This window comes from Salvia splendens, chromosome 15 (assembly GCF_004379255.2).
Source record: "Salvia splendens isolate huo1 chromosome 15, SspV2, whole genome shotgun sequence".
Lineage (NCBI taxonomy): Eukaryota > Viridiplantae > Streptophyta > Magnoliopsida > Lamiales > Lamiaceae > Salvia > Salvia splendens.
Window position 1 is genome coordinate 33,730,706 of NC_056046.1, and position 27,815 is coordinate 33,758,520.

The following is a 27,815-nucleotide window of genomic DNA, read 5'->3' on the forward strand; positions in this document are numbered from 1 at the left end:
CCGTCTGTGGGAAGATGGCAGCAAGGCTTGATGCAGAAAAGTTCACAGGCAAGAATGATTATAGCCTGTGGAAGATGAAGATGAAGGCGGTCTTGATTCAACAAGGCTTGGCCGCAGTTCTTGCAAATACAGAAGAGAAAGGAAAGGCTCCAATGCTTGATGATAAAGCTCAGGCAAAGATGGAGGAGATGCAGCTCAAGGCACATTCTGCAGTGATTCTGTGCCTTGGAGATAAGGTCTTGAGGGAAGTTCAAGAAGCCAAGACTGCGGTGGAGATCTTGAACAGGTTAGATGAAGTTTACCTGGCAAAATCTTTGGCTAACCGGCTGTATCTCAAGAAGAGGCTCTATGCCTATAGTTTTTCTGGTGAAAAATCTATCATAGAGCAGTTGGAGGAGTTCAATAAGATCATTGATGATCTGGGCTCTGTGGATGTTAAAATTTCAGATGAAGACAAGGCCATTCTTACATTGAATGCCTTGCCTAGCTCGTATGACCAGTTGAGTGATGCAATTATCTATGGCAGAGATAAGGCTATCACCTATGCAGAAGTCTACTCGGCCTTGATGGCTAAGGAACTCCAGAAGACTACCAGCAGAAGCTCTGCAAGCTCCAATGTTCAAACTGCAGAGGCCTTGAATGTGAAGAAGTTCAAAAAGCAGAACTTCAAGAAAAAGTTTGAGGGCTCTAAACCCTCAAGTTCTGATGCTCAGAAGGAAACCAGAGCATGTTTTTGGTGCAAGAAACCAGGGCACTTGAAGAAGGACTGCCATGCCTGGAAGAGAAAACTAGCCTCTGAGGGCCACAACACTTCTGATTGTGTAGAGAGTACTGATCCCCCTGCTCAACTCATGAATGTAAGTGATAATGGGATCAGTCACAGGTGGATAATGGACTCAGGGTGCAGCTTCCATATGTGCCCCAACAAATCTTGGTTTCATGATCTTCAGGAAGCATCAGGGACTGTAGTTCTTGGAAATAACCATGTGTGTCAGATCAAAGGGATAGGGAAAGTGAAGCTAAGTTTGCAAGATGGCTCTATAAAGATCCTAACTGGGGTGAGGTATATTCCGGAAGTGAAAAGAAATCTCATCTCATTGGGAATGCTGGAGGAGAAAGGGTTCACCATATTGATGAGTCAGGGAAAGATGCTTGTGAAATCTGGGAATGCAGTGATGATGGAGGCTGACAGAGAGCACATTCTCTATTATCTGAAGGCTAAGGCTGTTGATGGAGAAAGCAATGCAGTGTCAGATGATTCCATAATGCTATGGCACAAGAGATTGGGCCATCCAGCAGAAGGAAGCTTGAAAGAACTCATCAAGAAGGGCCTGATCTCTGGAGATTTCAACAAGATGGACCCCTGTGAGCAGTGTATACTTGGAAAAGCAAAGAAGGCACCCTATCCTACAGGTATTCACTCTTCTACAGCCCCATTAGACTACATACATAGTGATCTCTGGGGCCCTTCACCTGTAAGCTCAATTGGTGGTGGGAAATACTACCTTGCTATTATTGATGACTACACTAGGAAACTGTGGGTGTATATACTGAAAGAAAAATCAGAGACATTCACAAAATTCAAGATATGGTGTAAAGAGGTGGAGCTAGAGAAGGGAAGGAGTGTTAAATGCCTAAGAACTGACAATGGCTTGGAATTCTTGTCTACTGAGTTTGATCTGTTTTGCAAAGAGAAGGGTATGAAGAGGCACCGCACTGTTCCTGGTAACCCCCAGCAAAATGGTGTTGTGGAGAGGATGAATAGGACTATCCTAGAGAGAGTAAGGTGCTTGTTACTCAGTTCTGGTCTGAGCAACAGATTTTGGGGAGAGGCTGTGTATACAGCAGCCTATCTCATAAATAAGTGTCCATCTACTGCCCTTAAGTCTGAGACTCCTGATTACATGTGGTATGGAGCCCATAGTGACTACTCAAAATACAAGGTGTTTGGGTGTGCAGCCTATGCTCATGCTAGGCAAAGTAAGCTTGAGGCTAGGGCTCTAAAATGCATATTGCTGGGTTATCAGAGGGGTGTTAAGGGGTATAGGCTCTGGTGCATTGAGCCTGGTAGGCAGAAGGTGGTGGTGAGTAGGGATGTTGTGTTCTTGGAGGATCAGATGCCATACTTAAAAAGGAAGCTGGACTCCAATGAAATTGAGAGTGATTTCCTCAAGGTGGAGCCAGTGGGACTTTGCCAAGGAGCAGGTGGAGCCTCTGACTCAGAAAGTGAGTCTGAACCAGAGGATGATGGTGCTCTAGCTCGAGGTAGAAAAATTGATGAGCCTACAGCAGACTCTGCCAGAGAGTACCAGATAGCAAGAGATAGAGGCAGAAGAAATACAAGACCACCTGAAAGGTTCTCTGATGTGGTCTACTATGCACTTTGTGCTGCTGAGGGCATTGATATTGCAGATCCTCTCACATATAAAGAAGCCATGAAGAGTAAAGACAGAGAAAGGTGGATTGAAGCCATGAATGAGGAAATGGAATCTTTACTCAAGAACAAAACATGGATCTTGGTGGATAAATCCAGACTGACTACAGATGGAAAAGAAAGGAGGCTGATCAGTTGTAAGTGGTTGTTTAAGAAAAAGATTGAGACCACTGATAAAGATAGAATCAGATTCAAGGCAAGGCTGGTGGCTAGGGGCTTCACACAGCAAGAAGGAATTGATTTCAATGAAGTATTTGCTCCAGTTGTTAAGCACACTTCTATTAGGATCTTGTTGGCAGTTGTGAACCAGCTAGACTGGGAGCTACAACAGCTTGATGTGAAGACAGCCTTCCTCAATGGGGATCTAGAGGAGACTATCTTTATGGAACAGCCAGAGGGCTTTGTGAAGACTGGAGAAGAAGGTAAGGTGTGCCTGCTACAGAAAAGTCTTTATGGACTTAAGCAAAGTCCTAGACAGTGGAATAAGAAGTTTGATGCACAGATGAAGAAGATTGGCTTCTCCAAGTCAGAATATGATGATTGTATTTACATCAAGAAGGCAGGCAGGACTCCCATTGCCTACCTATTACTCTATGTGGATGATATGCTACTTGCAGGCCCTTCTATGACAGAAATTCAGAAAGTTAAACAAGATCTGAAGTCGAGCTTTGAAATGAAGGATCTAGGAGAGTCAAGGAAGATCCTAGGCATACATATTCAGAGAGATAGAGGCTGCAAGAAGCTGTGGATGCTGCAAACTGATTATATTGACAAAGTTATGCAGAGATTCAGAATGGAGAATGCTAAACCTGCCTCAACACCCTTGTCCCAGAGTTTCAGATTATCAAAGGAACAAGCTCCTAAAACTAAGCAAGAGGCTGATGAGATGGAGGCTATCCCTTATGCTAGTGTTGTTGGGAGTATCATGTACACTATGATTTGTACAAGACCAGATCTGGCTCATGCTATCTCAGTGACTAGCAGATACATGGCAGACCCGGGGAAGGAGCATTGGAATGCTCTTAAATGGATATTGAGGTACATGAAGTCAACTAAGGACTGGGGGATTGTGTTCAATGGCTGGGAAGGTGGATCTGAGGAGGTTGTGCAGGGGTATTGTGATGCAGACTATGCTGCAAATCTGGACACCAGAAAGTCTCAAACAGGTTATTTGTTCACCATGTTTGGAACTGTGATCAGTTGGAAATCAGGTCTGCAGAGTGTAGTTGCTCTCTCAACTACAGAATCAGAGTATATAGCTCTCACTGCAGCTGTACAGGAAAGCTTTTGGATCCAGGGAGTAATTTCTGATTTTGGTTTTGACCAAGAAACAATGGTGATTCATTGTGACAGCAGCTCAGCTATATGCTTGGCTAAACATCCGGGTTTCCATGAGAGGAGCAAGCATATAGACATAAAGTTGCACTTTATTAGAGATGAGATTGAAAGGGGAAGGGTGAAGGTGGTTAAGATTAACACCTTGCACAATCCGGCAGATATGCTAACTAAATCTCTAAGTAGAGACAAGTTTGATCATTGCAAGAAGTTGATCAATGTTTGTGCGCGAACTGAGATGAGCCCTCAGGTGGAGAATTGTAATAATGGAGTGCTCATTTCAGTTGGAAGAAGCTCGGCCAGAAAGGAGTTCGGTAAGCTCGGCTTACCGAGCTGGAACTAGCTTGGAACTAGCAGAAGAAGAAGGAAGCTCGGCTTTGAGCTCGGCTTTGAGTTTGGCTTCGAGCCGAGAAGACAGTTGGTCTTGAGCCGAGAAGCAAAGGAGTTCGGTTTGTGTACCGAGAAAGGAGTTCGGTTTATGAACCGAGAAGGGAGCTCGGTTGTGAGCCGAAGAGAGTGCTCGGTTGTGAGCCGAAAAGAAAGTTCGGTCTTGAGTCAAGAATAGAGTTCGTCTTGAGCCGGGAAAAGAAGAAGCAACAGTTCGGGCTTGAACCGAGAAGGAAGTTCGGCCTAGAGAAACTAGCCGTTGGTGCAGCAGTTAGTTAGCCGAGATGTAGCAGTTATTCTTCTTGCTTTCTTGATTCTTCTTGTAGTTAGTTAGTAGCAGTTGCTACTTGATTGTAGAGCTTTAAATAGCTCAAAACCATGTACGTAGTTAGTAGTGAAAATCAATAAAGAGTTTTCAAGTTTTCTCTCCAAGATTACCATCTTCGATACTCTAAGTGTGAGTGTGTGTTCTTCTGCATTGTGAGTGATCATACAACTGTGAGTGTGTGTGTGATTCACCTGAGTGTGTGAAAGTCTTGTGCGTATTGAATCCCAACAGGGGCAGACAAAATTTCTCTAACTAGAGGGGTGACTTCCGACCTAGACCACCACAATGCAATGTGTGCTCCAAGTACCATTTCAGAGAGTGTAGAATGCAGAACACTACTAAGTGCTTTGATTGTGGAGGAAATGGCCACTTCCCTAAAGAGTGTCCGAGCAAGAATGTGGGGATGGGGTCAAGGCAGAACAATCAAAGATTCCGTCAGCAGCCGAGGGCACCACTAGCGGAACCAAGGGTGAATCGTGATCAACCTTCGCGACAACAACAACTTCACCACCCAAGACTTCCCTCCTTAGAGCATATGCGTTGATTTCTAAACAACCCAAGACTGAACAAGGGAGTCACGAAAACGGAAACTTGGCATGTATGGGCAAACTCCTCGATACATCTATTGTTGTATTGTTTGATACGGGCGCATCGCATCCTTTCATATCAGAACTATGCGTGCCTGCTAATAAATCTGAGCATAAGATGATGGTGACCTCACCAGTGGGAGGGGTAATAGAGATTTCTCAAACATGCTCGAATGTAAAAATTTTTATGGGAGAACTTAAGCTAGTCACGCACAACCTACAAGTCATGGCAATGTGGAATATCGATATAATCTTGGAAATGGATTGGTTAACTGCCAATTTTGCTACTATTTGTTGCAAGGAGAGACAAATATCATTACAAGCCCCTGGAAAGGAACCAATCGTGTATCATGGAATCACGAAGAACAGAAAAACGTCTATCATCTCCGTATTCCAAGCCACTACGATGTTGAGGAAAGGGCGTCCTGCCTATCTGGTCTATCTACAAGGAGATGGAAAAGAAGAAAGGAAAGTGGAGGATGTTGCCGTGGTACGAGAATTTCCAAACATTTTTTTTTCCTGAAGCTTTGCATGGCCCACCGCCAGATCGACAATTGGAGTTCATAAGCGACCTAGAGCCAGGGTCGACACCGGTGTTCAAGGCCCCATATCGAATTGCACCTAAAGAGTTGGAGGAACTCAAGATACAACTTCACGAACTCATGGACTTGAGTTTCATTAGACTCAGTGTTTCACCGTGGGGCGCGACTGTGCTTTTTGTGAAGAAGAAAGATGGGTCGATGAGAATGTGTATTGACTATAGAGAGTTGAACAAAATGACCTCAAGAACTAATATCCACTGCCGAGGATAGGTGACCTATTCGATCAACTTCGAGGAGTCGGTGTGTTCTCAAAGATGGACTTAAGGTCCGGATACCATCAATTGAGAGTCCGAAGAGAGGACATACCGAAGACTGCTTTTCGCACAAGATATGGTCACTATGAGTTTGTGGTAATGTCGTTTGGATTGACGAATGCACCTGCAGTATTCATGGATTTAATGAATCGAGTATTTCATCCATATTTGGATAAATTCATTTTGGTCTTCATAGATGATGTACTCGTCTACTCGAAGGATGAGAAGGAACACGAGGAACACCTGCGAATCACTTTGGAGCCGTTGAGGAGTGAGAAACTATATGCCAAATTCAGCAAGCGTGAGTTTTGGCTTAAGGAAGTGAACTTCCTTGGTCACATTGTGTCGGCAGAAGGAATTCAAGTGGACCCCGCCAAGGTTAAGGCGGTACAGCAATGGAAAGTACCTTCAACACCAAACGAGATTCGGAGTTTCCTAGGCTTGGCAGGATACTACCGAGGGTTTATAGATGTATTCTCCAAGATAGCGAGACCCATGAACCAACAACTCAAGAAGGGGGCAAAAGTCAATTGGACCCCGGAGTGTGAGGCAAGTTTCTAATTGTTGAAGGAGAAGCTAACTAGTGCACCGATTCTAGCCGAGCCAGGGCCTGAAGTGAACTACGTGGTATACACTAAAGCTTCAAAGGTGGGACTTGGATGTGTGTTGATGCAAAACAGCAAAGTGATTGCTTACGCGTCACGACAATTGAGGCCACACGAGTTGAACTATCCAACCCACGACTTGGAGTTAGCAGCGGTAGTACACGCCTTAAAGATTTGGAGACATCATCTCTACGGAGTTCGATGTGAGATCTTTACGGACCACAAAAGCCTAAAGTATTTCTTTGAGCAGAAAGATTTGAACATGCGGCAACGAAGATGACTCGAGTTGGTGAAAGACTACGATTGTGGCATCAACTACCACCCCGGCAAAGCAAATGTAGTGGCAGATGCTTTGAGCCGGAAGGACCATTCCCAACTGGCTACTTTTCTCACCAAAGAGGAAAGCCTGATTCGCGAGTTCAGCAAGATGCGTTTGGAAGTGGTGGGGGCACTTGGAACAGTGGAAGCCCGAATCGCCACCTTAGTTGTTGAACCTGATCTAAGGTAGAGAATTATTGAAGCACAACGGATGTATGCGAAATTAGAGGAGATTCGTGTAGAGGTGCGAACTGGCGAATCTGGGAGTTTTAGCGAAGAAGGTGTCAATGCCCTTACTTTCGAAGGAAGACTATGCATACCGAATAACGAGGAACTCAAAAACGAAGTTATGAGTGAAGCACATGAGACTCCTTACACCGCCAACCTAGGAATACGAAAATGTATCAAGATCTGAAGAAGTCCTTTTGATGGAATGGTATGAAGAGGGATATAACGTCATTTGTTGAGAGATGTTTAGTCTGCCAGCAAGTGAAGGCTCTACATCAACGACCGTATGGGAAGTTACAATCACTGGAGATCCCTGAGTGGAAATGGGAGCACATCGCCATGGATTTCATGACGGGATTGTCGAGGACTCTGAGAGGAAACACCACTAATTAGGTAATTATAGATCGACTTACCAAGAGTGCGCACTTCATACCGATTCTCATAAGTTATGGGTCCAACAAGCAAGCTCAAATTTACGTAAAGGAGATAGTCCGATTGCATGGTGCCCCAGTGACTATTACGTCCGATAGTGACCCAAAATTCACCTCAAGATTTTGGATAAGTCTACAGAAAGAGCTTGGAACTAAATTGAACTTCAGCACAACGTTTCACCCGCAAACCGATGAGCAGTCCAAAAGAACGAGCCAAACTCTCAAGGATATGTTGAGAGCCGTGGTACTCAACCGAGGAGGAAGCTGGGAGGCAGCACTACCATTGATTGAGTTCACCTACAACAACAGTTTTCAGACAACGATAAACATGGCGCCGTATGAGGCATTACGGGAAAAAGTGTAGATCGCCACTCTACTGGGACGAAGTTGGCGAGAGAAGAATACTTGGACCCGAAGCAGTTGAAGAGATGGTGGGAATCGTTTGGCAAATTCGTGAAAGGATAAAAGAAGTTCATGACAGACAGAAACCATACGCGAATGTCCGACGAACTGACCTACAACTCCAAGCTGGCGATAAAGTTTTCCTGAAGGTATCCTCGTCAAAAGGGACAACACGTTTTGGCGTCAAGGGCAAATTGAAGCCGTGATTTATTGGGCCTTACAAAATTCTTGAAGGAGTGGGCCTTGTTGCATACCGATTGACGCTATCACCAAACCTTGGGAATTTGCACACCGTTTTCCATGTGTCACAGTTACGGAAATACGTGTTCGACCTGAAACACGTGATCCAATACGAAGAAGTCGCCTTGAATCCAGACTTGAGCTACGAGGAGAGACCCCAATCTATTTTGGACCGAAAGATCAAGAATGTGAGAAATAAACATGTTGCTTGTGTCGAAGTACTTTGGAAAAATCATGGGCATGGAGAAGCCACGTGAGAGAATGAGGACAAGATGATAGAATTGTACCCAGAACTCTTTACTTAAGGGTAACAAATTTCGGGACGAAATTTCTGTTAAGGTTGGTAGGATGTAACGCCCCGTTTTTCTAAACCTAATTTTTGAACCCTAAAGTACTTGCATTTAATGCTATTAATATTGCGAAGTCCGGGAATTAATTGTTGAGTGGAATTGTGGCTAGACTGGGGATTTGTGAAATAAATTACTGAGCGGATTTAAAATAATTCCTTTCCGTGAGGAATAAATATATTGGCCTCAATCTGCGAGTTGGATCGAAAAAATTGAATAAGTGATATAAAAACTCAGTCCATGATAAATAAATTGTGGCTGCACAATTTAAATAAAATACAAAGGGACCGCGAATTAAACTAATTTAACTAAATCTTCTCCCTGTTGACTTGGTCACCGAGCTGCATTAATCCAAATTTTTTAATTAAAGATTCTGCAGAGATTTTCCTCCTCCGTGATGGGACTTTTCTCCTCCGTGATCTGTAAATAAATACCAAACAAATTCAAATTAATAAAAAATGAAAAGAAGAAGAATTAGAATTCCACCGCCTTAACCCACGTTAAAACCGTTTCCTCCCCACTTTCTAAATCTCTCCCATATCTTTTAATACCCTCCCTCTATATTATGCACTCCCCAATTAGTTTCTCTTCTAATCGTTCTCTGCAGCAAGAAACCAAGACCTATTCTTTCAACTTCTATTCAAGGTAATCTTGCAAAGTCATTCAATCTTCTTGCTTTTGCAACTGGCGAGTACAAAATCGTAATTTATTTACTCGTGACACAATTGCTTGGCATCACAGTTTGAGAGGAAAAGCAAAACTTGCCGTGAATCCAATTTCTTTTGCTGCTAGGCAATTTCTTCTCCCCAAAGGTACATCAATTCCCCTCTACAATAGCCTCAATTTTGTGCATCTCATAAGCTCCGTAACCAATCTAATAATCTGGTAATAAAAACAAAACCGAATAAAAGATTGAACATTTAACGAATCGGAATCAAGTAAGAACTTAGCTTCGGGGTAAATTGGGGCTGTTTCGGGAATGGAAACGGATATGCCAAACCATCGGACAACTCTGGTCGCGGCGCTGGAAACGATGATGGAGCGGCTGCTCGTGGAGACGATGGCGCGAGAAGAGAGTGTCCGTCAATTGGGGTTTTATCTTTGTTTCATTCGTTTTTGCTTGAGTTTAAATTTGGGGAAGAAGAAAAGGGGGATTGAGAGAGAAAGGGAGAACGACGGATCTGGAAAGAAGAAGTGTTGATTTCATTACTGTAAAACATTTTTTTATTATTAGTTGAAGACGTTTTTCCTAAGTTTGAATTTGAGACCGTATTTGTGTTTGTCAAAAAGGGGAAGAAGCATTGGAATTTTTTTATATATATATATATATATATTACTTTAATAATTGGTGATGGTTTTAAAATAGTGGTGGAAGAGTATACGTGTACACGTATTGTGTTGAATGGGAATATGTGTTTCTAAATTGTTTTATTCATCTAATACCATTAGTATTTTATACTAAAGTAGAAAGGGATAAGAGTATATGTGTACGTGTACGATGGAGTATTTTAGTTCGTTTTTCTTACTCCCTTTTGCCCCATTTAATTTAGTTGGTTTATTTAATTGGTTTATGCCTGTCTTTTATGCGATTTGTTGGTGCTTGATCGCTCGGCGTTAATCGAAGTACCTAAGTTTCTAATTAAGAAAGTTTATAATCTTGATCAAGAAAATAATTGGAGACATAGGATGCATGCATTTTATTTATTTGAAAAGTGTGTTGATTTATGTATTATCAAAATTCTAAAGGTGAATTCTCGCAAGTGAATCGTGATACCAAGGGGAAGAAAGTACTTGAGAATTAAGCAGTCGAGGTGGGCTTTCTTTTGCTAAACTCTTTTACACTTTCAAAAGTATGATTATGGTGGAATAAGGGTGGTTTAAATTGTTATGTCATGCCATGTTTATTTTGATGATGAGATTGTCGCCTGATGCCTAGTTTGTGAGTTCGCTCCATTAGGCTATAGGGCTATGTTGAGATTGTTGCCTGATGCCTAGTTTGTGAGTTCGCTCCATTAGGCTATAGGGCTATGTTAAACGAATTCGGGTCCGAGTAGGGCCGCAAACCCTATCAGGCTAGTGTACACAGGTGGGATCGTGAGCCGTCCTTGCTAGTCGGCCGGTCTCGTGGGCGAATAGTGTGGCCACACTTTCGTCGCACTATGGACAGAGGATGTGATTGAATGATTATTGAGAAAGTTGGGAGATTGTTTTGACTGGCCAGTCTATGAAATTGTTTTGTGATACTCGATGCTATTTCTTTTCTAAATGTAAAACTCGAGTTCACTGTGGTATGGATGACATAACTTTCATCAAATGTTTTCGACATAAGCCCACTGAGTATATTAAGTACTCAGCCCTGCATGTGTTTTCCCTATGTGCAGGTTGAGCGGCGACGAGCAATTGGTGGTGTTGAGCAATTTAAAATTGAAGCATGGTTTGGTTAGTTGTGTACTACGAGTGTCGTTGTGTCTCCACACATGACGTCACTCTTTCTCTTGGACGCTTCCGCTGAGACATTGTTTTTACTCGTCAATCTTTTAGCTTTGAACCTAATTATTTGGATAATGTCAAACTCTTGGCCCCTTTTTATTAAATATTAATTATTGGTCAAACTCTTTACTGAAACCTTAGTTTCCTTCGTCTGTTTATTAAGTTCTTTTAATCACGATCACCCGTATTTATTAACCCTAAAGGGCGGTCGTGACAGTTTGGTATCAGAGCCTCAGTTTCTTTCCGCTCTGGACCCAAGAGTCTTTTGGAGTCAAAATCTATCCTTGTATTAATTGGCTAAAGTGTTAAACGTCGAAGGCTCAACACCACAACTCGTCACGCCCAACCACAAAAGAAGAGGTAAGAATATTTTGGCGACTTTTTAAATGAATTACTGAAATCTTTTTAAAGTATTGAAAACAACTTTACAAATGTTGTGCGTGAATTAGTCAAATGTAGTGAACTTAATACCTAATGACCTATAAATACAATAAATTTTGCCATCCATAACCTAAAGTCATAAAAGAAAATACAAACTGAGACTCGTTCAGTTTCCCTTATATGGCCTGGTGGGCCCACGTATTGGATCTTTTTTCAAGTGTTCAGTGTTGGAGAATTGCGGCTGGTTAGGGGCTTTAGGTGTTAATATTTGTTTTTTAATTAAATGGTTGCTGAAGAAAATAACCCCGCCTATTATAGAGTAGAAGGAATATTTTTTTTAGTCCACGAACTTTGTCAATGTATCATTTTAGATCCGTGAACTTTAAAAATATCATTTGAAGTCTGTCAACTATGAGTTAATATCAATCGAAATATTTTTTTACTATTTTCAAGTTTTTTTGATTAAAATACCCTCAATACCGGGTACATATTTTTAATAAACTTATCACATACCCATATTTTTTTATACATATTTTTACTACTCCCTCCGTCCCTGAAATTTTGTCACATTTCATCTTCTGCACTCGTTTTGAACAAATGATACTTTCTCCGTCCGCAAAATGTTGTCCATGTTTGACTCGGCACGTGTTTTGAGAAATGTAAAGAAAAGTGAGTGAAAGAAGTTAGTGGAATGTAGGTCCCATATTTATATATTGAATTTATAATAGAATGTGAGTGTAATGAGTTAGTGGAATATGAGAACCATTTACCAAAAAAGTAAAATAATAGCAAAGTGGACAACATTTCACGGACGGACCAAAATGGAAAAACTGGAAAACGTTTCATGGACGGAGGGAGTAATAAATAATTAATGAATAATGGGTAAAGTAAGATAGAGAATAATGTAGATAAGACTCTCTTCTACGTTATTCTCTCTCTTACTTTATCATATGTCCACTTTAGCTATTTACTATCATTTACAAAAACCATATGAGTATGTGATAAGTTAATTAAAAATATGATTGAGGGTATTTTCATCCAAAAAACTTGAAAATAGTAAAAAAGTACTTCGATTGATATTAACTTACGGTTGACGGACCTCAAGTTATATTTTTAAAGTTCACGGATCTAAAATAATATAAAAAAAAGATGTCCCTCCATAGAAAATTAGAGGTCCCTATGATTCTCACCTAGCAGAGGCGCCGCTACTACACACAACCCAAAACTTCTACTCCATTAGCCTAGAGCTTTTCTAGGGATTTTCAGATATAAAACAATGAAGCTGAACACCAGAATTCCACCAGAATCAACGGCAAAATGGGTGAGGAAATTAGCAACAAGCAAGTGATACTCAGCAACTATGTCAAAACATTTGTGAAAGAATCCGATATGTCGCTGAGAACTTCCAAAATTCAGCTCAAAATTCCCAGCGGTTGCGACGGCGCCGTTTTGGTGAAGAATCTCTACTTATCCATCGATCCATCGATCCAAAATCAGAATCTCTACTTCTTTCATGCTGGATTCTGTAAGTTTAGTTTTTTTAAGTGAAATTTTTGTTGTTGAAATTAATTTTTCTTCTGGTTGGAATAGAATTTGTTATACATGTCTTGATTTAAATTGGGGCCCTTAATTTTTTATTTTATTAAAAAAATAGACTTATAATACAATATTGTGTAGATGATCTCATTGGAATATAACAATAGTATTTTTTTTCGTTTGATGAATAGTTTGAGATTTTGGGGAGAAAAATATAAACTGTATCTTTCTATTGATAAAATGTTTGTTATGTCTTTTTGATGTTTCTGCATAGGTCTTGTTTGATGAATAGTTTGAGATTTTGGGGAAAGAAATAAAAAATGTTATCTTTCCATTGATGCAATGTTGGTTGCATCTTTTTTGTGTTTGTTGACCTTTTTATGGTGATAGCCTATTTATGGATTTGGAGTATCGAAAGTACTGGATTCGTCTCATCCAAATTTCAAGACGGGCGAGCTAGTTTGGGGGTTTACTGGCTGGGAGGAGTATAGCCTTATTAAAGATCCAGACCAATTGTTTAAGGTTCAAGATAAAGATTTGCCCCTCTCTTATTATACAGGGATTCTTGGTGAGTTTCTCGAGCCCCTTGTGATTATCGACTTCAAATTTCACGCTTGATTCCTGCTTCCTAGTGCTATTTGTCTGATCTAGAACTAGTTGTTTGTGATTTTGCAGAAGTATTGTATGCAGTTAAACTGTTAACGAAAACGAGCTGTTGATGAACTATATATGCTTGAATAAATAGATTGGGAAATGTTGGATTTGTAGCGTTTATCTTGATAGTTTCTGAAAAACAACAGTAGGAGATGTACTAACTTGAGACTGAAAATCAACGTGTCTCTGCTGCATCCGGAGCTGTTGGTCAGCTCGTTGGTCAGTTTGCAAAGATCGCAGGGTGTTACGTTGTTGGGAGTGCGGGGAGCAAAGAAAAGGTCAGAATCTAATGGCTTATCGAAAACTTATTAGATTGTTGGCTAGATTGGTTGTCGATTTATGTGCTATTTTTCTTCTGTGACAAGTTTATGTTTCACATTTGATGAACAAGTCGGCTTTTGCATTGATGAAGGTCGATCTCTTGAAGAACAAATTCGGGTTTGACGAAGCATTCAACTACAAAGAAGAGCAAGACTATAATGCAGCGTTGAAGAGGTTCTATCATTGCTATAAAAATGTGTATACTTATTTAACATTGAAGAATAGTTAGTAATTTAACACACAATACACATATTTATGTTCTTATATAACAAAAGAATCCTTTTGTATTCAACACAAATTTCATAAAAACTAGCAAAAAACCGCGAAGTTTGGTAAATCAGCTGAGAAAACCACCAAGTATGGATCAGTTCACAATCATCCCACGACTGTGGATAACAAATCCAAATATATAATTTTTTTGGTTAGTTTTTTGAAAGAATTTGACCAAATTTTATAGTTTTTCCGGCAATTTATCGTTATGTAGATAATACTCACATATTTGTGCTGTTGTTAATTAGGTACTTCCCCGATGGCATCGACATCTACTTTGACAACATGGGAGGGAAGATGCTCGAAGCGGTGCTAAACAACATGAGACTCAACGGCCGTGTTGCGCTTTGTGGGATGATCTCCCAATACAACAACCTTGAGCAGCCCGAAGGCGTCCACAACTTGATTAACGCAATAGTAAAACGGGTCCGTATGGAAGGATTTTTCACTAGCGATGTCACGACCGCACTTCCTAAGGATAGAAAGTACGGTGGATCGCGACTAATGGGGGAATTAAGAAGCGGGGAAGAAAGGGAAATAACAATCAAGGGGTAGCAGACAAGGAAGTACGACATATCGATCAAAATATGAAATTTCATTTATCAACAAGGTTTCAAATCTTTAAGGTACATAACGTCAATGACATAGTTTGACAATTCAAAGGAAAACAAAGAAATTCTTAAAACTTGGCATAGCGGAAGCATTTGAGAGTTAGCTACTACTATGTATAGAGACACAATAGTAACCGGAATGTTTATTGAATATGATCTAGGTCCAATGCTCAACATCCTCCGCCTCCCTTCCTCGCTCAACCTGCACATAGGGAAAACATATGCAGGGGCTGAGTACTTGATGCACTCAGTGAACTCATGCCCAAAATACATTTATCGTTTATGTCAAGCCATCATTGAGTGAAACTCGGGTTTTACTTTAAAAGGCCGAGAAACACTAAATCATTCCTTAAATAAAATTATGCCTGCAGGCAATCATCATCCCTCATCCTGTACCATATCTGAACCATCATGTGAAACGAGAATGTGGCCACAAACTCGATCACTGGACCGGCCGACCTAGAGGACGGCTCACGATCCCCATCAGTGCACTAGCCTGAGTAGGGACTCACTCCCTAGTCAGACCCGAATTCGTTAACCATCAAAGTCTAGTAGGACATTATCCTTGTAGACAATCAGATAGGCAATTCAAAACATAAAATACGGCATGACATAACATTTAAACCACCCTTATCTCTCCATATACATATCATTGCAAATCAAAGAGTTTAAGTAATAGAGCCCACCTCAATAGCTTAGAAATTTCTTTTTATAACTTCTCGATCCGACTTTAACGAGCATGCGAACCACCTTTTTGGAAAACAATTAAAGTACACATCAATTCTCGGTAACGAAGACATTTAGAATGCATGCACTCTATTTAGAATCTTTTATTTCGTTTTCTCGGTTTTCGTGCATTTTCGATTATACGGCGGCCGCCCAAGGTGTCGCCGGTCGGCCGCTTACGCCCATTCTTTCCTCCGTTGGCTCCTCATATTTTCCATGACGTCAAAAATAATTTCTAAAAATTATTTAAGCGTATACTTTAATTATCGCAATTACTTATCGTTGAAAACATATTATTTCATGCTTAGGATAAAATTATTCATTCTTCAAAAATTATTCCGGAAATAATTAAAAGCCAAGACTTAATTATTTTCCCCCGATTTATCTTTAATTACCGGCCCAAAAGATTAAGCTACTTAGCCACTTTATTCCTCCATAACCAAACAAAACCCAACAAAAGTATGAGGCCCAATTTCCATAAGCAACAAAAGGCCCAACTTAAAAAAACACATGGCCCATTCTTTTATCCCCCTCTCTATCTTCTCTCTCTCTTTCTTCTTTCTCTCTCCCCGTCTCTCTTTCTGCCGACCGAAACAGCGAGCAGCCGTCGTTGCTCTCTCTCCGGCTCGACGCCGTCGCTGCTGGAGTCGCCCGCCGTCGCAGCTGGAGTCGCCGGGAGTTGCTCTGCCGTCGGGAAGTTGCTGTCCGTCGAGAAGCTGCTGCGGTCGTCGACGCGGCTGTCCGTCAGGTAGCTGCTGTCGTCGGGAAGGGTCGCACGACGCCGCTGCCGCGGGGAAAGCTCCTGCCGTCGCCCAACGGGAGCCGTCGCCCGCACCGGAACGTCGAGCGCGGCTGTCCGCCGCTGCCCGTCGCCGGCGACGGCTTCTCCTCCTCCGAAACCACTCCGAAACGTCCCGCAATACACGTTATAGTTATAAAGTTAAGTTCTTTCATAGTTTCGGTTACGTACGACGATCGTTTGGTTGATTCTTAGTGGATTGCTATTTGGTTTGGTTATGGAACAAGAAGGTATAAAAACATATATGCAAAGCTAAAATAAACTCATGCTTTGATAGGAATGGTTATACCTCCAAAATGGTTGAAAATGGTAGAAGAAACACAAAAGATGGTGACCAAATCTCCCTCCTTTCCTCTCGGCAATTTCCTCTCGGCCCTCTCACTTTCTTTTTCCTTGATTTCTTTGTTGTGTAATGTGAAGTGTTTAGGGAATGGATTAAAGAGGTAGTGGTTGTCTCTTGAGTTGTGGAAGTAATGAGGGAAGATAGTGGGGTGGAAAAATGGAGAGTCTCCTCCATGAAGGAGGAAACCGTCGGCCACCTTTGAGGAAGAGGAAGAAGAAAAGCTTTTGGGCTTGGAAATAATTCATTTCTATGTTGTTGGCTCAAATTAATTTATTTTGATTTGGGTTCAATTTAATTGGAAGCCCAAGTTAGAAAAACCCAAAAAAAAATACTATTATTTGGTGAATTTAACATAACTAGAATCCAAGCTATTTTGTTATCTCGTTCTTCATAACAAAAAAAATTAAAGTACGGGAAAATCGTACAACTTATATTTGGTGTTGTTCCAAATATAATTCCTTCAACCATTCCTCGATTTACGCACGTCGTCTTCCATAAGAAAATATTCATCTCCACGTATTTCATTCGTCATGCTAAATATAGCAATATCGTCGTCATTCTTTCATAAAAAGTACGGGCGTTACAAGCGACCACTACCATCTCTACTCCAAGTTCCTGGAGATGGTTGTGCCTCTAATCAAGGAAGAGAGGATCACATACGTCGAAGACATAGCCGAAGGCATTGAAAGCGCGCCTGGGGCTCTCTCTGGCTTATACTCCGGTCGCAACGTAGGGAAGCTGTTGGTGGTGGTTGCTCGTGAGTAATTCTGTTTTTACAATCGGAAACAAGGAAGGACTTAAATAAGGCTATAATCATGAATTATAAGTATATGATCATGAATTTGATGTATTGTTATTAATTTAAACAGGTAGCACCTCCAATCCTCCATTTCTTATTAATCTCTTCCCTTCACTATTCATGGCTCTCATTATTTCATTTTTTATTTAATATATTTATTATAAAACTTAGTCAAAATACGAGATTTTTGAATTTTAACTTCCATAGACGTCTCTGGTAGGGATGTCAATCGGGTCGGCCCAGCGGGTTTCAGGCCAACCTTGCCCGAGTTATGGGTCACTCAGGTGCGGGTTAATCAAGTAGTGGTTTTTTTCAGGTTATAGAAGTTCAACCCTAACACTAAAAACTCGGGTTTCGGGCTAGCCCAACGGGTTAATCGGTTTGCTACCGATAAATTTAACATGTGATCAATCAAATAATGTTGAAAATTAGTTATATTTATAAAATGTAAAACATTTAACAAAATTGAATTTGAGATATATGCTTAAATTCAAACATAAACACGATTAAATACTATTGAGATTTATGCAAAATAAAACATAAACATCAAGAAATTTCAAAGCATATTTTAGAATTTTAAATGTTTTTCTTAGTGAATTTGAAGTTTCCAATTTATTTTATCTATTATTATATTAATAAAATTTAGTATATAATTTATATATTTAATATAAAATTGAAAGTTATTTTTTTAGTTATCTATATTATAAAATAATCAATGAAGTGTTGAATTAGGAGTCAAACAAATCGGGCCAACCCTAATTTTACCCCCGGTGAAGCGCAATTATATTGACTCTTTTGCCCCCCGGTGAGGTCCGTGTTTTCCCTTTTCCTTCACCAAAAAGGCACCGTTGGTAATATTCCGTTTGATTTATGAGATTTTCAGAATAAAATCTGATTCCTTTATCAAACCCTTCACGTAGTCTTTCGATACAATCTGCGTGTTTCCCTCCATTTTTCATTATGTGTTTTGTTTTGTTTATATTCTAAATTGAAGTGATCTTGACATATAATATCATGAAACTTTCCAAGTATTAGTTTTTCCCAAGAACATTAAAAATAGTCTAAATTATCACAAACTTTACATTTTATTGTTATTTCACAACTCGGCACAAATATGATATTTTCAGAAAAAATCTTATTATACGTGGGCAACCGTGAAGTGTTTATAATATTTTAGATATACGTTGAAAAGCTACAATGAAAATCACAATGATTTAGTAAGTGCCAAGTAAGATAAAAAATGCGCGGAAGTTGGTTGGATATGGTGATTGACCTGCCATGGGAAATAGTAGTACTAACAAACAAATTAAGAGTAAAGTTTGTTATATTTTAGACCATTTTTTAAGTTATTGGGAAATACTAAATCTTGGCCTAATTTTGATGATTTTGGAGACCATTTTCTTTAACCAAGCGTGAAATACGTTTATTTTTAGATGTGTGGGGATGGTCAGAGGAGTACTATAAAATTGACCATGCTTGTGAAAAATAAATGTTGGATTTATAGCAGCAGACCTTGAATAACAAAATGACTGCGTAGGAGTAATACTAATATAATACTAGTATAATAAATATCAATAATTGATCAACCATTGCCGGCGGATTCAGAATATAAATTGGATAGGAAATTTGTGTTCTCAACTTATCTTAGAGTACTTTAATGAGAGATAAAATTTTGATTCATAATCATAATGTTAGTTTAAAAATACATAATACATCATTAAGGGACGTCGTTGAAGTCTTTTTGACACATGTTCCTCGATAAGAATGCAGCATATAACGTTTAGAAGACTGCGATATTTTAGTTTAATTTAAGCCCATATAATGGTGGTTGAAAGATGATAAAACTATACTATTATACAAAATTTCAACATGGAAATATTAATATTAAAATATTATAATTCAAGAATAATAAATTATTGTGTATCTAACAACATCTCCTGCTGTGACTGAATGCAAAGTATGAGATCGAAATGTGAACTATTCAGTGGCATTACTTTCACTCAAATTCAAAAGTTCTATCCCTTTGACTAGTGTATTCAAGCGTCGATTTCTCTTGACTAGGTCATCGAGAATTTTTTTTAATGAATTAAACAATTTTAAGCAAAGAAAATTTCATTGCTGCCTTTGATTTATTCTTCAAAGTAGAAAAAATAAGTTTCATCTCTTAGTTTCTAGTTTCTAACATGTATAAAAATGGTAATTCTTTATTGAAGCTAACACAAATTATTTTAGATATAAATTAATACACAAATCAATCCTCACCGTCCATTAAATCAAGATCGATAGGACCAAATTGATCAATCACGAGCCACAAGAACAACTTGCTTTCCCACTTTGCGACCAAAAAAGTGTCCAACCAAAGCAGCTGGCACAACCTCAATTCCTTCAACAATGAAGTAGTCGAAGACGACGAATCCTTGCATTCGGATTTTCTTTACGATCACATACATCAAGTTGTGCGTCGCGTCTGGCTCCTCCTCATCATACTGCGAGATCGTCCCGCAGGCGGTGATGCGACCGTGGGGTCTAATGTTCAGGAGCACTGAATCGAGCATTTTGCCTCCTACATTTTCGAAATATATGTCGATCCATTCGGGGAAGTACCTAAATAGCTGTGATTAATTTCATACACTTATTAGAGATAACAAAGTACGGGTCGGGGTTGTGCTCATTAGACCGAAAGGGAAATTTTGATCATAAATATATGTTTTTTGTTTATTTATGTGACTAGCCAGGGCCATATGGGCTATATGTATATATATCTTTGGATTGGACCGGCCCGACCCGACCCAATATCTTGTTGGCCCATAATCTATATGGTCAGATCAGTTAATTATATATGTAAAAGAAATTAATTAATTTTGTCACTTTATATATATACCTCTTTATGGCTTCATTCAGGTACGATTCTTCATTGTAGTTGAATGCATCATCAAACCCCAATATGTTCTTCAAAAGGTCAACCTTGAACAAAGTAATATATATAAATAAATTAACTCTAAAAAATATAAAGTAATTACAACCCCAAAAAGAAAATTGCTGCTCCAGTATTAAGATAATTGCTGAGGTTATTTTTATTAATATTTTTTATTAAAGATAATGCTTATTTAATATTTTAAACCTTGAATTAGAGTTGACTTTTGACTGTAGGTTATTTATGTTAATTATTACTATTATATTCCATATACATTTAATCACCAACAAATTATGCAAATTCAAATTGAAAAAAGAAGTTGGTGAATGGATTTTTATAAATTAATTTAAAAGAATAATTAAAAGACATTATGTTGTGATCCTGCGCTTCCAACGACATAACACCTAAATAGCTTAGCAAATTGGCCAACAAGCTAACCTACAACTCCTGATGCAGCGGATATAAAGACGAGTTCACCCTTTTTTAAAGAGCAAATCTCGTAAAATCCAACATATGCAGTGATGCCGGCCATACCTTCACAAAATGATCGTCAAAATATGCAGTGATAGACGCAGAAAATTTCATTTAAAGATTATTACTTAAGTCTAATACTTTTGTTAGCGATGCGTGTATGATGTGGTTATGTGTTATTATTGTTAACATTTTAAAACATGTATTTCACAATTGATTTATTCTGATTTTGCTTCCGATTAAGATTTTGAGTTTAAAATGGTTTGATATAATTCTATAACCATAATTCAACCAATGAATTATTTAACTATAAAATTTAACATTATTTTGGTTGATGTCACATTTAATAGTTAAAATGCAAAATCAAATCGAATCAATAGTTTGGTTGCAAAATCAGAACAAATTAATAGTTTGATCGTTTACATGTGAATTTAATAGTTTGGTTGCAAAATAGAACAAATTAATAGTTTGAAAATTTACATATGAATTGTAAAGTCTGTATGCAAAAACTATATTTTGATGAAAGTTTATAAATTTATAGGCAAATTATCCTACAATAATATGCACTAATACGATACATACGGCGGCTAATTTGACAAACAAATTTACCAAGAATTCCAGTGTAATAGGAGAGAGGCACATCTATAGAAGGGATTTATAATAAATGTGATGTATATTAAATTCAACCCTACTTATATTTTTCTTTTGTTTCTTGAACTTTGTTTATAGTTTGGCGTTTTTATATATTAAATTAAGTGAAAGATATGCATTAAAATCCCACTAGTCACGAATAAATATATTATATTCATACGGTTAATTTTTACCGTGAATTATCCAAGTTTATACATTCAAAATATTATTCTCGATTCTCACATAAAATGTGATTTTCACATTAATCCATGAACACAGATAAAGTGATGTAATTATGTTATGACTATGAAAAAAAAAATACACTAGAACATTTAGTGTCTTAATACCTTCATAAATAACTTTATAGCGCCTAAATTAACATTTTATTAAGCCATAACGTGTAGTTTCTTCATAGCCTCCAATAAATATAGTATAAATTCTCAATTGATCCTTGATTAACACTCTCTTTTTCATTAGCCGTTGCATATCTGCTATTCTTACTACATCGTTGGGTCGAAGACTTGAAGCACAACGACAGAAGCTTGATTCTGGCCGTATTCATGGGTCGGCGGTGGGGTCGATCGGCCCCCCTCGACCCTAATCGCCGTTCATTCCTAGATCTGGTTATATGCCTTGGCCATATTAAAATACTAATTTTGTTAATATTTAATGGTTAATTAATCTCATTTTGACTTGATGAATGAGTTAAATATGGATTGACTTGATTAACATGTTAAATATGAATTGAAATATATAGGTTAGGACCAGAAGCGAAGACACTTAATTGATTATTATTGTATAGGACAAAATATGTTTTTTTTTAATATGCGAGCCTAATTTTGGACTTTAAAATACAAGTACTCTACTAATTATTAATGTATAGGATAAAATATGTTTTTTAATATACGAGCCTAATTTTAGACTTTAAAATAAAATGACTCTACCTAATTGACAAAATCTATTAATGTATAGGACAAAATATGTTTTTTTAATATACGAGCCTAATTTTGGACTTTAAAATACAAGTACTCTACTAATTATTAATGTATAGGATAAAAATGTTTTTTTAATATAGGAGCCTAATTTTAGACTTTAAAATACAAGTACTCTATCTAATTGACAAAATTTATTAATGTATAGGACAAAATATGTTTTTTAAATATACAAGACTAATTTTAGACTTTAAAATACAAGTACTCTACCTAATGGACAAAATCTTTAAACTATGGTTCAAAATATCTTTTTAAATAGATATGCGAGACAAAATTTAAACTTTAGTCAAACTAAATAAATAATAAGTCTAATATTGTGTCGCATTTTTACGAAAAATTGAAAGTATTGAAAACAATTTTACAAATGTTGTGCGTGAATTAGTCAAATGTAGTGAACTTAATACCTAATGATCTATAAATACAATAAATTTTGCCAGTCATAACCTAAAGTCATAAAACAAAATACAAACTGAGACTCGTTCAGTTTCCCTTATATGGCCTGGTGGGCCCACGTAATTGGATCTTTTTTCAAGTGTTCAGTGTTGGAGAATTGCGGCTGGTTAGGGGCTTTAGGTGTTAATATTTGTTTTTTAATTAAATGGTTGCTGAAGAAAATACCCCCGCCTATTATTGAGAAGAAGGAATATTTTATTTAGTCCACGAACTTTGTTAATGTATCATTTTAGATCCGTGAACTTTAAAAATATCATTTGAAGTCTGTCAACTATGAGTTAATATCAATTAAAATATTTTTTTAACTATTTTCAAGTTTTTTGGATGAAAATACCCTCAATACCGGGTACATATTTTTAATAAACTTATCACATACCCATATTTTTTTATACATATTTTAACTACTCCCTCCGTCCCTGAAATTTTGTCACATTTCATTTTCTGCACTCGTTTTGAACAAATGATACTTCCTCCGTCCGCAAAATGTTGTCCATGTTTGACTCGACACTTGTTTTGAGAAATGTAAAGAAAAGTGAGTGAAAGAAGTTAGTGGAATGTAGGTCCCATATTTATATATTGAATTTATAATAGAATGTGAGTGTAATGAGTTAGTGGAATATGTGAACCATTTACCAAAAAAGTAAAATAATAGCAAAGTGGACAACATAACGGACGGACCAAAATGGAAAAACTGGAAAACGTTTCACGGACAGAGGGAGTAATAAATAATTAATGAAGAAAGGGTAAAGTAAGATAGAGAATAATGTAGATAAGACTCTCTTCTACGTTATTCTCTCTCTTACTTTATCATATGTCCACTTTAGGTATTTATTATCATTTACAAAAACCATATGAGTATGTGATAGGTTAATTAAAAATATGATTGAGGGTATTTTCATCCAAAAAACTTGAAAATAGCAAAAAAGTGATATTAACTCACAGTTAACGGACCTCAAATTGTATTTTTAAAGTTCACGGATATAAAATAATATAAAAAAAAAGATGTCCCTTCCATAGAAAATTAGAGCTCCCTATGATTCTCACCTAGCAGAGACGCCGCTACTACACACAACCCAAAACTTCTACTCCATTAGCCAAGAGCTTTTCTAGGGATTTTCAGATATAAAACAATGAAGCTGAACACCAGAATTCCACCAGAATTAACGGCAAAATGGGTTAGGAAATTAGCAACAAGCAAGTGATACTCAGCAACTATGTCAAAACATCTGTGAAAGAATCCGATATGTCGCTGAGAACATCCAAAATTCAGCTCAAAATTCCCAGCGGTTGCGACGGCGCCGTTTTGGTGAAGAATCTCTACTTATCCATCGATCCTTTTATTCTTGCCCTCATGAAGAATCAGGAGCTCGATTTACCTTCTTTCACGCTGGATTCTGTAAGTTTAGTTTTTTTAAGTGAAATTTTTCTTGTTGAAATTAATTTTTCTTCTGGTTGGAATAGAATTTGTTATACATGTCTTGATTTAAATTGGGGCCCTTAATTTTTTATTTTATTAAAAAAATAGACTTATAATACAATATTGTGCAGATGATCTCATTGGAATATAACAATAGTATTTTTCTCGTTTGATGAATAGTTTGAGATTTTGGGGAGAAAAATATAAACTGTATCTTTCTATTAATAAAATGTTTGTTATGTCTTTTTGATGTTTCTGCAGAGGTCTTGTTTGATGAATAGTTTGAGATTTTGGGGAAAGAAATAAAAAATGTTATCTTTCAATTGATGCAATGTTGGTTGCATCTTTTTTGTGTTTGTTGACCTTTTTCTGGTGACAGCCTATTTATGGATTTGGAGTGTCGAAAGTACTGGATTCGTCTCATCCAAATTTCAAGACGGGCGAGCTAGTTTGGGGGTTTACTGGCTGGGAGGAGTATAGCCTTATTAAAGATCCAGACCAATTGTTTAAGGTTCAAGATAAAGATTTGCCCCTCTCTTATTATACAGGGATTCTTGGTGAGTTTCTCGAGCCCCTTGTGATTATCGACTTCAAATTTCACGCTTGATTCCTGCTTCCTAGTGCTATTTGTCTGATCTAGAACTAGTTGTTTGTGATTCTGCAGAAGTTATGTATGCAGTTAAACTGTTAACGAAAACGAGCTGTTGATGAACTATATATGCTTGAATTAATAGATTGGGAAATGTTGGATTTGTAGCGTTTATCTTGATAGTTTCTGAAAAACAACAGTAGGAGATGTACTAACTTGAGACTGAAAATCAACGTGTTTCGCGTTATCATTTTAGGCATGCCTTTATGTTGGTTTTTTCAAGTTTTGCTCTCCCAAAAAGGGGGAAACTGTGTATGTCTCTGCTGCATCCGGAGCTGTTGGTCAGCTCGTTGGTCAGTTTGCAAAGATCGCAGGATGTTACGTTGTTGGGAGTGCGGGGAGCAAAGAAAAGGTCAGAATCTAATGGCTTATCGAAAACTTATTAGATTGTTGGCTAGATTGGTTGTCGATTTATGTGCTATTTTTCTTCTGTGGCAAGTTTATGTTTCACATTTGATGAACAAGTCGGCTTTTGCATTGTTGAAGGTCGATCTCTTGGAGAACAAATTCGGGTTTGACGAAGCATTCAACTACAAAGAAGAGCAAGACTATAATGCAGCGTTGAAGAGGTTCTATCATTGCTATAAAAATGTGTATACTTATTTAACATTGAAGAATAGTTAGTAATTTAACACACAATACACATATTTATGTTCTTATATAACAAAAGAATCCTTTTGTATTCATGACAAATTTCATAAAAACTAGCAAAAAACCGCGAAGTTTGGTAAATCAGCTAAGAAAATCACCAAGTATGGATCAGTTCACAATCATCCCACGACTGTGGATAACAAATCCAAATATATAATTTTTTTGGTTAGTTTTTTGAAAGAATTTGACCAAATTTTATAGTTTTTCCGGCAATTTATCGTTATGTAGATAATACTCACAAATTTGTGTTGTTGTTAATTAGGTACTTCCCCGATGGCATCGACATCTACTTTGACAACGTGGGAGGGAAGATGCTCGAAGCGGTGCTAAACAACATGAGACTCAACGGCAGTGTTGCGCTTTGTGGGATGATCTCCCAATACAACAGCCTTGAGCAGCCCGAAGGCGTCTGCAACTTGATTAACGCAATAGTAAAACGGGTCCGTATGGAAGGATTTTTCACTAGCGACCACTACCATCTCTACTCCAAGTTCCTGGAGATGGTTGTGCCTCTAATCAAGGAAGAGAGGATCACATACGTCGAAGACACAGCCGAAGGCATTGAAAGCGCGCCTGGGGCTCTCTTTGGCTTATACTCCGGTCGCAACGTAGGGAAGCTGTTGGTGGTGGTTGCTCGTGAGTAATTCTGTTTTTACCATCGGAAACAAGGAAGGACTTAAATAAAGCTATAATCATGAATTATAAATATATGATCATGAATTTGATGTATTGTTATTAATTTAAACAGGTAGCACCTCCAATCCTCCATTTCTTATTTATCTCTTCCCTTCACTATTCATGGCTCTCATTATTTCATTTTCTATTTAATATATTTATTATAAAACTTAGTCAAAATACGAGATTTCTGAATTTTAACTTCCATAGACGTCTCTGGTAGGGATGTCAATCGGGTCGGCCCAACGGGTTTCAGGCCAACCTTGCCTGAGTTATGGGTCACTCAGGTGCGGGCTAATCAAGTAGTGGTTTTTTTCAGGTTATAGAAGTTCAACTCTAACCCTAAAAACTCGGGTTTCGGGCTAGCCCAACGGGTTAATCGGTTTGCTACCGATAAATTTAACATGTGATCAATCAAATAAGGTTGAAAATTAGTTATATTTATAAATGTAAAACATTTAATAATACTGAATTTGAGATATATGCTTAAATTCAAACATAAACACGATTAAATACTATTGAGATTTATGCAAAATAAAACATAAACATCAAGAAATTTCAAAGCATATTTTAGAATTTTAAATGTTTTTCTTAGTGAATTTGAAGTTTTCAATTTATTTTATCTATTATTATATTAATAAAATTTAGTATATAATTTATATATTTAATATAAAATTAAAAGTTATTTTTTTTAGTTATCTATATTATAAAATAATCAATGAAGTGTTGAATTAGGAGTCAAACAAATCGGGCCAACCCTAATTTTACCCCCGGTGAAGCGCAATTATATTGACTCTTTTGCTCCCCGGTGAGGTCCGTGTTTTCCCTTTTCCTTCACCAAAAAGGCACCGTTGGGAATATTCCGTTTGATTTATGAGGTTTTCAGAATAAAATCTGATTCCTTTATCAAACCCTTCACGTAGTCTTTCGATACAATCTGCGTGTTTCCCTCCATTTTTCATTATGCGTTTTGTTTTGTTTATATTCTAAATTGAAGTGATCTTGACATATAATATCATGAAACTTTCCAAGTATTAGTTTTTCCCAAGAACATTAAAAATTGTCTAAATTATCACAAACTTTACATTTTATTGTTATTTCACAACTCGGCACAAATATGATATTTTCAGAAAAAATCTTATTATACGTGGGCAACCGTGAAGTGTTTATAATATTTTAGATATACGTTGAAAAGCTACGTTGAAAATCACAATGATTTAGTAAGTGCCAAGTAAGATAAAAAAAATGCGCGGAAGTTGGTTGGATATGGTGATTGATCTGCCATGGGAAATAGTAGTACTAACAAACAAATTAAGTATAAGTTTGTTATATTTTAGACCATTTTTTAAGTTATTGGGAAATACTAAATCTTGGCCTAATTTCGATGATTTTGGAGACGGATATCCCTTTATAAAACAATATGTGTTGGAAAAAAATTGCTTCCTATTATGTGTTGAAAATTTGGAAGTGCAATAAATTGAAAGGAATAATTTTCTTTAACCAAGCGTGAAATACGTTTATTTTTAGATGTGTGT

At 37.7% G+C, this 27,815-nt stretch overlaps 1 protein-coding gene, 1 long non-coding RNA gene and 3 pseudogenes across 2 annotated transcripts in view; 4 read left to right on the forward strand and 1 right to left on the reverse strand.

The window, feature by feature from the left end:
* Positions 1 to 13,838, forward strand: part of LOC121766471 ((+)-pulegone reductase-like) — a 43,688-nt gene extending 29,850 nt beyond the window's left edge. Inside the window, exons 2-3 of the mRNA XM_042162753.1 lie at positions 13,296 to 13,473; positions 13,581 to 13,838. Coding sequence (XP_042018687.1) covers positions 13,296 to 13,473; positions 13,581 to 13,624 — 222 coding nt within the window. The 3' untranslated portion in view covers positions 13,625 to 13,838. The remainder of the gene's footprint in view (positions 1 to 13,295; positions 13,474 to 13,580) is intronic.
* On the forward strand, positions 9,050 to 10,301 carry LOC121766495. Its single transcript, XR_006043001.1, has 3 exons — positions 9,050 to 9,143; positions 9,240 to 9,310; positions 10,245 to 10,301. It is a non-coding gene; the product is annotated as an uncharacterized LOC121766495 (long non-coding RNA).
* On the forward strand, positions 13,649 to 14,868 carry LOC121767071 (annotated as a pseudogene).
* Positions 14,869 to 19,671: 4,803 nt separating this feature from the next.
* On the reverse strand, positions 19,672 to 20,876 carry LOC121766477 (annotated as a pseudogene).
* Positions 20,877 to 24,053: 3,177 nt separating this feature from the next.
* LOC121766479 lies at positions 24,054 to 26,400 on the forward strand (annotated as a pseudogene).
* Positions 26,401 to 27,815: the final 1,415 nt, after the last annotated feature.